Source organism: Melanerpes formicivorus, unplaced genomic scaffold, assembly GCF_026170545.1.
Source record: "Melanerpes formicivorus ecotype bairdi unplaced genomic scaffold, bMelFor1.0.p_v2 SCAF_2446, whole genome shotgun sequence".
Taxonomy (NCBI): domain Eukaryota; kingdom Metazoa; phylum Chordata; class Aves; order Piciformes; family Picidae; genus Melanerpes; species Melanerpes formicivorus.
Genome location: NW_027144797.1, coordinates 21,612 through 32,454, shown reverse-complemented (window position 1 = coordinate 32,454; position 10,843 = coordinate 21,612). Strand labels below are relative to the sequence as shown.

Genomic DNA, 10,843 nt, shown 5'->3' with positions numbered 1-10,843 from the left:
TGTTCTTTGGCTCCCATTAATAAACAACGAGCAAAACGAATCAGGAGATGGATTTTGGAGGGTTCTTTGGTGTCTATTAATAGATCATCACGGAAAAACAATAAGCAAATGGTTTTTTTTGGGGGGGGGGGTGTTCTTTGGTGTCTATTAATAGCTAATAACTAAAATTAATGAAGAGATGACTATTTTTTTTTGGGGGGGGGGGGGGTGTGTTTTTCTTTGGCTCCTATTAATAAACACTAATTAAATCCAATCCCGACACGGCTTGGGCCTGTTCTTTGCTCCCTAATTCTCTGCTGATCACCTCAGATAGGAGCCCAAGCCCCCAGCTCACCATTTCCCGGAGGCAGAATTCCCCTAACGCGAGGTTGGGTTTTGTTTTTTTCACCCTCGCTGCGTGGGTTTGGTTTTTTCTTCCCCTTCTCCCCTTCCTTATTTTTTTCCCCCTCCTCTCCCTCTCTATTTTTTTCCTTTCTCCTCCTCTGTAGATTTTTCCCCCTCTCTCCTTCCCTATCTTTCCCCTTTCTCTTCCTCCCTATTTTTCCCTTTCTCTCCCACTCTACTTTCCCCCTCCTCTCCCACTCTATTTTCCCCCTTCTCTCTCTCCCTCTTTTTTCCCTTCCTCCCCCACTCTACTTTCCCCCTCCTCTCCCACCCTATTTTTTCCCCTTCTCCCTCTCCCTATTTCCCCCCCTCCTCCCCGCACCCTATTTTTTCCCCTCTTTCCCCTCCCTATTTTTCCCTCTCCCTATTTTTTCCCCTCCTTCCCCTCCCTATTTTTCCCCCTTCTCCCCTTCCCTATTTTTTTGTCCCTTTCTCCCCCTCCTTATTATTTTTTCCCCCTCTTTTCTCACCCCTCCTTATTTTTTCTTGTTATTATTTCCTCTTTTTCACACCCCCCTCCCTCTCCACATCCCCCCCCCCATCATTCCCGGTCCGGGATAAGCACCCCCAGTCGATAGGTACTTCATTTTTTCCTGGGAAGCACAGATTGCTAATGGGCCGAGGTACAGGTTACCAAACGGTCAGTATGGTAATGGCCTGCACAATGAATCCGCAGAGACAATGCGCGGCTGATTTTTCTTCAGTACTGTCAAAAAGGCGCTTTGTACTCCCCACCAACCCCAAACCCTTCATCCAGCCCCCCCTCTCCTTCCTCCTCACCCCCATCACCCTCGGTTGGAAAAGGAATCAACCCCCTAAAAACGCAATATTTAGATTATTTGGGGTGGGATTTTTTCGGATCGCGATTTTCTGATGATGTTTTTCTTCCCCCCCCCCGCCCCTACCCTGAGTTTTGCTGCGGTTTGTTCGGGCTTTAGCCTTTCCCCAAGTGTTTCTCCAACACTTGGGGGGGGGTGGTGGTGGTGATGGTGGTGGGGGTTAAAAGAGGGGGATGCGGGATGGAGAGCGGTGGGAGGGCTGCTTTAGAGACAAAAGAGCAGATTCTTGTACAACTATTCTTCACACGTCCCCGCAGACTTTATTTTAGGGGGGGGGGGGGAGGAAAAAAATGAGGGGTGGTGTTTAAATAAATAAAAGAAATCCCAAACTCCTTCAAACTGTCCTTAAAAAGCCAAAGGAAGGAAAGGAGAGGGTGGGAAATGTCCCACGGGGGTTAAAAAGAAGGGGGGGGGGGGGGGGAATTACGTTTCTTTTTTCCCTGCGTTTGGAGGAAATCCTGAGGGTTTCGCTCCTGTTTTTAGGGTGCTTGTGAGACATTTGAGTGGGTTTTGGGGGGGGGCTGGGATTGGCTTTATTTGTAACTTGCTAAGAAATTCGGGGGGGTGGGGGGGAGGAGGAGGGCGTTGAATGCGTTTGTGAGGAAGCCAGGAAAAGTCTGGAATGTTTTTAAGGCGATTTCAGGCTATTTCTGACGGGTTTGGGGTTGGGTTTTTTACTGCTCTTGTAAGAAATTCAGGACATTTAGGAGAGTTTGGGTTTGGTTTAGGGTTTTGTTGGGTTGTTGTTTTTTTTTTGACTCGCTGGGGAGAAATCCTGGGAGATTCTGGAGTTCCTTGATGCGCTTGTAAGAAATTCAGGAGGTTTGAGGATCTTTTGATGCACTCCTAAGAAATTCAGGAGGCTTCTCTCTTATTTTTTGTAACATAGTTTAAAGAAATTCAGGGTCGCCTCCCTCCTGCAAACCCAAAGAGAGGACGGAAGGAGACGAGGGAGGAGGAGAAAGGCAAAGCGAGACCTCGAAATTAAACGTATTTAGGGGAAAACCAGGGGGTGGAAGGCGCAGGCAGCGCAAAGAAAGTTGCGTTTCCCCCTTTGGAAAGGGAAAGAGCCCCCCAAGCCGCCCAGTTTGTGACCTTCACGCCTCGGGGTTTGGCGCTGCCGGTTTGTTTGGTGATTTATTTCCCCCACCTTTCCCCCCCCTCCCTCCCCCCCCGCTCCTTTTTTTGAAGCATCCAACCCAGCTTGAGGAGAACTACCTGTGGCTATCTTTATTCCGCTGGTGTTTATTGCAAGCCATCCATTCAGAGGGGCAAGGTGGAGGGGGTAAGAAAAGGATGTGCGTGGGTAAAAATTACTTTATTAACTCCCCATCTTTATTCAATATTCCCTCAGCCTTGGAATAAAGTTGTGGCATCAGTCTGAACTATAAATGTCAGAGCCCTGCGTGAGGCTGAGGTGTTTGGGCAGGATGAAGCATTGCTGGAGAGCAGGAATTTATTGGATATATTTAAATCAATGTTTTGGGACCCGGAATACATTTTCTAGTCATGTCTTGGGTGCTGGGTGGTTGGGTTTTTTTTTTTGTTGCCCTTTCTCTTCTCCACCTCCCTAACCTCCCAACTCCCATCCCCCTACCTCATTCTCTTCCCTGCGCCCACAATCTTGCTGGGAAAAGGGAGGATTTCACCTTCTAGAGGTGCAGCTAAGAGGCGGTTTCCATAGGGAATTCCGGGTTTTACAACTTCAGGATGGAGCAGGCTCCAGGGGCCAGCAATTAGCACAGCCCTGCAAACAACCCTCCAATAAACCCCCCTCCCTCCCTCCCCCCCAAAAAAAAACCCACCCCAAAACAAATAAAGCGAAACAAAAACACCCCAAAGAGCTGCTGCCCAAGGGGGTTCAGTCTCTCCCCCCCCGTCCCCCGTCCCCACCTCTCTATCCCCCTCCCCGTCGCCTATATGTACCCTGTAGGCTCGAATTTGTGTGAGCATCTCCCAGTCGCAAATTCGGCTCTAGGGGAATCTATGGGCGATGCCAGAGCCTTGGAAAGTTCCTCTTTCCTTTAATTAGCAGCGCTGCTAATTAACTTCTCAGCCCCCGCTGATGACATTTGCTCAAGGTGCTGGCTGCAAAGTGCATTCGCTCTTTGGCCGGGAGCTTGTTAAGAACGCTAATTAATAAGAGTAAGTAGTAATAATAAGTGGGAATAATTAAGTGGGGACAATAAATAAAACTGGGGCGAAACAAGCAAAGAAAAACCACCCAGATAAACCAAACAACCATCGCCACAAAAATAAACATAGCCCCCCCCAAACAAAGCCACCCCAAACCCCCCAAACAAACCAAAACCCACCAAAACATCCCCCCCAAAAGCGCCCAAACCGAGCGAAAACCAAACATAACCCCTCCAAAAACAAAGCAAACAAGCAACCAAGACACAACCCACCAACACCACCCCCCCAGATCTAAACCAAACAGAACCCAAACCAAAGCCCACCACCACCCAAACGAAGCATTCAACCCTCCCCCCCGAACTATACAAAAGAAATCAAAGTAAACCAAAAAGGCAAAACTCAGGAAAAACGCAGCAAAACAAACAGGAAAAAAAGGGGAGGGGAAAGGAAAGGGGGGGGGGGGGGAAGGGAGGGAAAAGAATAAGGGGGAAAAGGGGGGAAAGAAGAAGGGGGAAAAAGGGGGGAAGAAAAAGGGGGGAAAAGGGGGGGAAGAAAAAGGGGAAAAAAGGGGGAAAGAAGAAGGGGAAAAAAGGGGGGGAAGAAAAAGGGGGGAAAAGGGGAAAAGAAGAAGGGGAAAAGGGGAAAAGAAGAAGGGGGAAAGGAGGAAAAGAAGAAGGGGAAAAGGAGGAAAAGAAGAAAGGGAAAAGGGGGGGAAGAAGAAGGGAAAAAGAGAGGAAGAAGAAGGAAACAAGGGGGAAAGAAAAAAGAAAGAAAGAGAGGAAAGAAAGGAAAAAAGGGAGAAGAAAAAGGATAGAAAGGAGGAAAGGAAAAAAGGGGGGAAAGAGGAAAAAAGAGGCAAAAATAAAGAAAGGGGGGGAAAGGAAAAAGAGACAAAAATAAAGGAAAACAGGGAAAAAAGGGGGAAAGACGAAAAAAAAATTCCAAAATAAAAAGAAAAGGGGGAAAAAAGAGGGGAAAAGGACTCAACAATAAAATAAAAGGGAAAAAACAAACAAACAAACACAAAAAAAGGCCTCCTGACGCAGAGTGGGGACTGTGAGAGGAGAGGTGTGGGGGGGTGATGATGTTAATCTCTCCCCCCCTCCTCCTTGTTCCGCTGACTTTTCTCCCCCCCCCCCCCCAGGCAGCAGCAGCCGCCGCAGCAGCGCAGCGCAGGGCGCAGCCCGCAGCACAAAGAGCCCCCGGCCCGGCTGATTTATGGCGTTTTCCAGCCCCATAAAAAGCTCGGGAAGGAGCCGCCAAAAGCCTCCGCCAGCGCTGGCACAGGGAGGCTAATAAATAAAACATAAACAGTTAACTTTATGTGTCACTTTTATTGTTATCAAGTAAAATATGGCAGTGCCCTGCGAGCGATGATTTTCGACTATAATTGTTATCAAGCACGAGAAGGGAAACCCCCCCCTAGACCTCCTAACCAACCTCCTCCCCCCGCCTCCCCTCTCAAGTCTCAAGATCCCGGCCCCGCTCTTGAGGGTGAGAGGAAAGAGGGGGAAAAAAAGGAGTAAAAAAATAAAAAGGAGAAGAAGGAAGGAAGAGAGGGAGGGAGGGAGGGAGGGAGGGAGGAAGGAAGGAAGGAAGGAAGGAAGGAAGGAAGGAAGGAAGGAAGGAAGGAAGGAAGGAAGGAAGGAAGGAAGGAAGGAAGGAAGGAAGGAAGGAAGGAAGGAAGGAAGGAAGGAAGGAAGGAAGGAGGGAAGGCGGGAAGGAAGGAAGGAAGGAAGGAAGGAAGGAAGGAAGGAAGGAAGGAAGGAAGGAAGGAAGGAGGGAAGGAAGGAAGGAAGGAAAAGAAAGAAAGAAGGAAGGAAGGGAAAGAAAGAAGGAAGGAAAAGAAAGAAGCAAAAAAGGAAAGAAGCAAAAAAGGAAAGAAAGAAAGAGAAAGAAAGAAAGAAAGAAAGAAAGAAAGAAAGAAAGAAAGAAAGAAAGAAAGAAAGAAAGAAAGAAAGAAAGAAGAAAGAAAGAAAGAAAGAAAGAAAGAAAGAAAGAAAGAAAGAAAGAAAGAAAGAAAGAAAGAAAGAAAGAAAGAAAGAAAGAAAGAAGAAAAGAAAGAAGAAAAGAAAAAGAAAGAGTAAAAAAGGAAGAAAATATAAAATAAGAAGGGGGAGAAGGAAATAAAAAAAGAGAAAAATAAAGGGGGGAGGGGGGGGAAGGAAACCCCCCCCCCCAGAGGGCTGGACTCTTTCAATTGAAGGAGGTAAAAGCTTCTCCCCCCCAAATCTGGCATCTATGCGAGGCTCCCCGATCTGCACTGGGGAGGTAGGAGGCACTTTCGGGGCTACTCCTCTAATTTTGCCCCCTCCCGCTCCCAATCACGGCTCTATCGCCACACGCTTCTATTCCTCCCCCCGGTTTTTCACCTCTCGTTCCCATGGCTTTTATTCTCTCTCCTTAGATCTGTTTCCGCTATCTTTTGATACCTCTTGGGCAGCCGATTTGAGACCTTCCTGAAAGCTGTTTCTCTGTTTCCTGTGGAGATTTCCAACGCCTTGTCTCTACATTTCTCTTGCTCACACAGGTTGCTGAAGGTTGGAAGAGACCTCTGAGATCAAGCCCAGCCATCGATGTATTTTATAGGTCTTTTACATCTGGTTAATATCTAGTTATAGATGTTCCCTTTTCCCTCCCTTTCTCTGGTTTCTGCCTCTCTAGGTGATGTATGTTTTGGTTTCTAGTCTCTCTCTGCTCTCACACTCACACCAGAGCCTGCCCATGGCGACCTCAGCGCTTAAAGCAAGGACCTGGGGATGGCCGAGGCCCGCGCGTGGACCTGTAACCACCACCACCCCCAACCTGGCTGCATCACCTTCAGCACCCATCCCAAGGAAAAGCAGGGGGCTACCTCCCACCCCCCCCACCCCCCCCAAATAACCCAGCAATGGGTGCTGGCTGCCTTCCTCCGCCCCTAAAGAACCTCCCGTGGGTGCATCACCTGCAGCACCCAAGGGCAAGGAGAAAGAAGAGGCTCTGTGTGTGTGTGTGTGTCCCACCCCCCGGAAAGAATAAACCCACTGAGTGGAGTCATCACCCCGCTGCAGTCAAGGATGGGGAAGAAGCAGGGGTCTGCTTCTCACCCCCTCCCCCCGCCCCCCCAAAGAACCCACCCCAAAACATCCCTTTCTGCAGGGGATAATTTGGGGAGCACAGCGCCGGGGGGGAGCTGCTGCTTGGGGTAGGGGGCAGCCCCCTCCTCGCCTTGCGCAGGCTGCGGAGTGCAGGCAGGGAAGGGCAAGCTCCCCTTGCCTGGCATCTAAGGATCTGCAGAGCCAGGTAATTGCCACCTCCCCTCCTCTTCCCCTCCCCATAGGTGCTGATGGTGGTTAACCCTTTCCCCTCCGGGATGGTTGGGGGTGGAATTGGGAAGGGGGAGCCCTGTCCCTTCCCCAGCCTTGGGAAGGGGACATGGAGATGGAGGATGTTGGGAGTGGAGTTTGGGGGGTGGGGGCGTGTCTCAGGGGTCCATGCAGCTGTGTGTGGGGGCACACTCACACCCAAGCACTCACACTCACAGCAGGTTGGGGAGGGGGTCTCCCTGTTCCCAGCTCGGATGGACTGATGCCCCCCCAACCCCCTCATTCGCCTTCATCCTGACAGTCATCCTTACCCTGACAGGCTCATCCTCATCCCGACACGCTGCCCTTCATGCTGGCACACTCATCCTCACCCTGACACACTCTTGACACTTCCCTTACACACTGCCCTTCATCCTGACACACTCGTCCTCACAGGCACACACTGATCTTCCTCCCGACCCACTCATCCTCTTCCTGACACACTCAGCCTCACCCAGACACACTCATCCTCACAGGAACAGACTGATCTTCATCCTGGCACACTCCTCCTCACCCTGACTCCCTCACCTTCATCCCTCCACACACATCCTCACCCTGACACACAGCGACAGGGACACACTCCTCCTCACCTACTGACCCCCATGCCCCAAGCTGGTAAGTGATGTCCCACATTGCCTCCCCTTCCCCTCCAGACCCTTGCATCCAAGCAGCTTCTCCTCTCCTCTCCTCTCTCTGCCCTCACCTCCTCTCTCCTCATCTCCCCTTTCCCTATCTCTCCCCCCTCTCTCTCTCTCCTCTCTCTCTCTCTCTCTCTCCTCAGCTCCTCTCCCCCCCGGCCGCTCTCCCACTCCCACCGCCCTCCCCCCCCCCTCATTTTGGGTCCATTTCCAGCATCTTTTGGTTCCTTATCCGGGGACTGGGCTGCGGGGTGTGATTGGCCGGGGCTGTCACATGGTGAAAGTAACTTTACGGGGTCGCCAGCTAGTTAGGAGGGCTTTATGGAGCAGAAAAACGACAAAGCGAGAAAAATTATTTTCCACTCCAGAAATTAATGATCATGAGCTCTTATTTGATGGACTCTAACTACATCGATCCGAAATTTCCTCCATGCGAGGAATATTCGCAAAATAATTACATCCCAGACCACAGTCCGGAATATTACAGCCGGACCCGGGAGTCCAGCTACCAGCATCACCATCAAGAGCTGTTCCCAGTTCCACGACCCTCCTTTCCCGAACGCCCTTTCAGCTGCGGGGGGCTCCAAGCTCCCGGGAACCAGCGGGGACCCGGCCCGGCTCCGGGCTCCCATCACATCCCAGAGAAAAACCAACACCACCACCATCAACAGCAGCAGCAGCAGCAGCAGCTTTGCGAGCAGGCTGCTGCTCTGTCCACCTCTTCCACCACCACCACCACTCCTTCCCCAGTCCCTCCAGCCTGCAGCCAGCCAACCCCCGAGCATCCCACCAGCACAGCATCCAAACAACCCATAGTCTATCCCTGGATGAAAAAAATCCACGTCAGTACTGGTATGCAACTTTTCCTTTTTTACCCCCCCCCCCACCCCCTCCCCCTCTTCTTTTTTTATCCCTGCTCTTCCCGACCTCATCCTCGCTCTTTTTTTCCCCCCCTCTTCTTTTCTTCACTCTCTTTCCTTTTTTGTTTTTAATGATTATTATTTTTTCCTCTTTCCCACCTCCCCCCCACCACCCCCCTCTATTTTTTTTTCCTTACCCCCCCCCTCCCCTTTCTTTCCCTGAGAGTCTTTGGGTTAGCACAATTGAACTGGATTTACGACTCGGAATGGGTAATTACACCCACCATAAATTTTATAGCCCCGCTACTGTGGGCAGCCGGAGCCATGTGGCTGCTCCCGTTATGGATGTGAGAAAAAACTCCGGCAGCTTTGTGAGGGCTGCATAAATAATTCAGCCTTTGGAGCCAGGGAAACCCCTTCCCTGCTCCGCAGACAACTCCTGAGCTGCCCAAAGTTCTTTATTACCTATTTAGCCCGATTTTTTTTTTTTGTTTTCTTCTCTCTTCCTCTCTCTCTCTATTTCCACCCCCCCCCACCCCCCACCCCACCACCTCAACCACCACCACCCCCCTTACACCCCCACTCCACCTCCTCCCCTTCCATCTCCCTTCTTTCCCTCCTCGCCCCCCTTCTTCCTTCCCCCCGGTTCTTCCAGTTGTCTCTTCCAACCCTCTCTCCATCCACGCTGATTTTCCTGCCGTGTTTTGGTTTGGTTTGTAAATCATCATCATCATCATCATCATCATTATTATTTTTACTTATTATTTTATTTATTATTTTATTTACCCACCCCCCCTTTGATATTTTTTTTTTGGGGGTCTTTTTTTTTCGGTCGTTTTCCTTTCTTTGTATTTTTCTGTTAATTAATTTCCTCCTCCCCCCCCGGCTGTGTTTTGTTGTTGTTGCCCTTCCCCCTCTCCCCCCCTTTTTTTTTTTGTTGGTAAATGTGCTTATTTGGTTATTTTCTTCCTCCCCTTGCGTTTGGTTGTTGCTTCCTTTCTCTCCCTCTCTCTCTCCCTCCTTTTTTTCCCCTTTATTTCTTATTCTTGTAATCTAATTTTTTTCCCCCTCTCTGTTTTGCTGTTTTCTCTTTCCCTCCTCGTTTTCTTTCCCTTTTTCTTTCTCTTTTCCAATCCAGTTTTATTTTGGTTGGGTTGCATTTTGCTGTTGCTTCCCTTTCCCCTCTCTTTCTTTTTTTGCTCCTTTATGTTTATTATTATTACTTCTTTTCTTTTTCCCCCTGTTGTGTTTTGTTGGTTCCCTTCCCCCTCTTTCCTCCCCCCCCTTCTTTCCTTCTTCTTTCCCCCCCCTCTGTTTTGTTGTTGTTTCCCTTTCCACTCTCTCTTTTTTATTAATGTTTACTCGATTTTATTTCTGCTGTGTTTTGTTGGTTCCCTTTCCCCCTCTCTCTAGCTTTGTTTGTTTGTTTGTTTCTTCCTCGTTGTGTTTTGTTTCCCTTCCTTCCCCTCCCCCTTTTCCTTTTATTATTTCTCTTTAATTATTATTATTATAATAATATTTTCTGGTCGTATTTTATTTTTCCCCCTACTTATTTTCTCATTTTGTTTTCCTCCTCCTTTTTTCCCTTCTAATTATTTTTCCCCCTCGTGCGTTTTGTTGTTTCTTTTTCTCCCTTCTCCTTTTATTCCTCCCCCCCCTTCTTTCCTTTTCCTTTCTTTTCTTCTTTTTACTTGTTCTTATTGCTGTTATTATTACTATTGCTATTATTATTATTATTTTCTTTTTGTCCGGTTGTGTTTTGTTGTTGTTTCCCTTTCCCCTCCTTTCCAGTGAATCCCAGTTACAATGGAGGCGAACCCAAGCGGTCCCGCACAGCCTACACGAGGCAGCAGGTCCTGGAGCTGGAAAAGGAGTTCCACTATAACAGGTACCTGACCCGGCGGCGACGCATCGAGATCGCGCACTCCCTGTGCCTCTCCGAGCGCCAGATCAAAATCTGGTTTCAGAACCGAAGGATGAAGTGGAAAAAAGACCACAGGCTGCCCAACACCAAGGTGCGAGCAGCCGCCGCCGCCGCCGCCCCCCCCCGCCGCTCCCGCTCCCACCACCACCATCTCCACCGCCGCTTCCGCCAGCACCGCCGCCGCCACCACCGAGGAGCTGCCCTCCGCCCCCGCGCAGGATCCGCGCACGGAGGATATCACCAGGTTATGAACCAACCTCTCCCCTTCCCCTCCCCCCCCCCCTTCCCCCAAACTCACCTCTTCTTCTCCCCCCCTGCCCCGAGCCCTCCCCCAGCCCCCAGCTTCCCCTCAACCTCTTCACAAAATGACTCTGGATTATTTATAGAATCTAATATATATAAATATATATATTTTGGTTCTTCCTCCCCCCTCCGTTTCCCCTCCTCAGCCCCTTTCCCCTCCGTAGTTTTATTCTAATTATTATTATTATTATTCTAATTATTATTCTAATTATTATTATTATTATTATTATTATTATTCTAATTATTATTATTTTTATTCTTATTTTCCCGCGTTGCCAACGGGCCCTCTGTGTGTGCGTGTGCGTGCCCCCACCCCAAAATAAAAGCCCCCTTTAGATGCATGTCCGATAGCATGAGGCCAGGTGGTTTGTACCTGCAGGGTGGGTGGGTTTGGGGGGGGTGGCTTTTATGTTAT

General features: G+C 49.5%; 1 protein-coding gene across 1 annotated transcript; it reads left to right on the top strand.

Moving 5' to 3' along the window:
• Window positions 1-5,494: 5,494 nt before the first annotated feature.
• LOC137461500 (homeobox protein Hox-C4-like) lies at window positions 5,495-10,455 on the top strand. The gene is given in 4 exon segments (XM_068171220.1): window positions 5,495-6,641; window positions 7,180-8,193; window positions 9,993-10,264; window positions 10,266-10,455. Coding segments are annotated over 3 exon segments (861 nt in total). The 5' UTR covers window positions 5,495-6,641; window positions 7,180-7,715; the 3' UTR covers window positions 10,377-10,455.
• The last annotated feature ends 388 nt before the right edge of the window (window positions 10,456-10,843 follow it).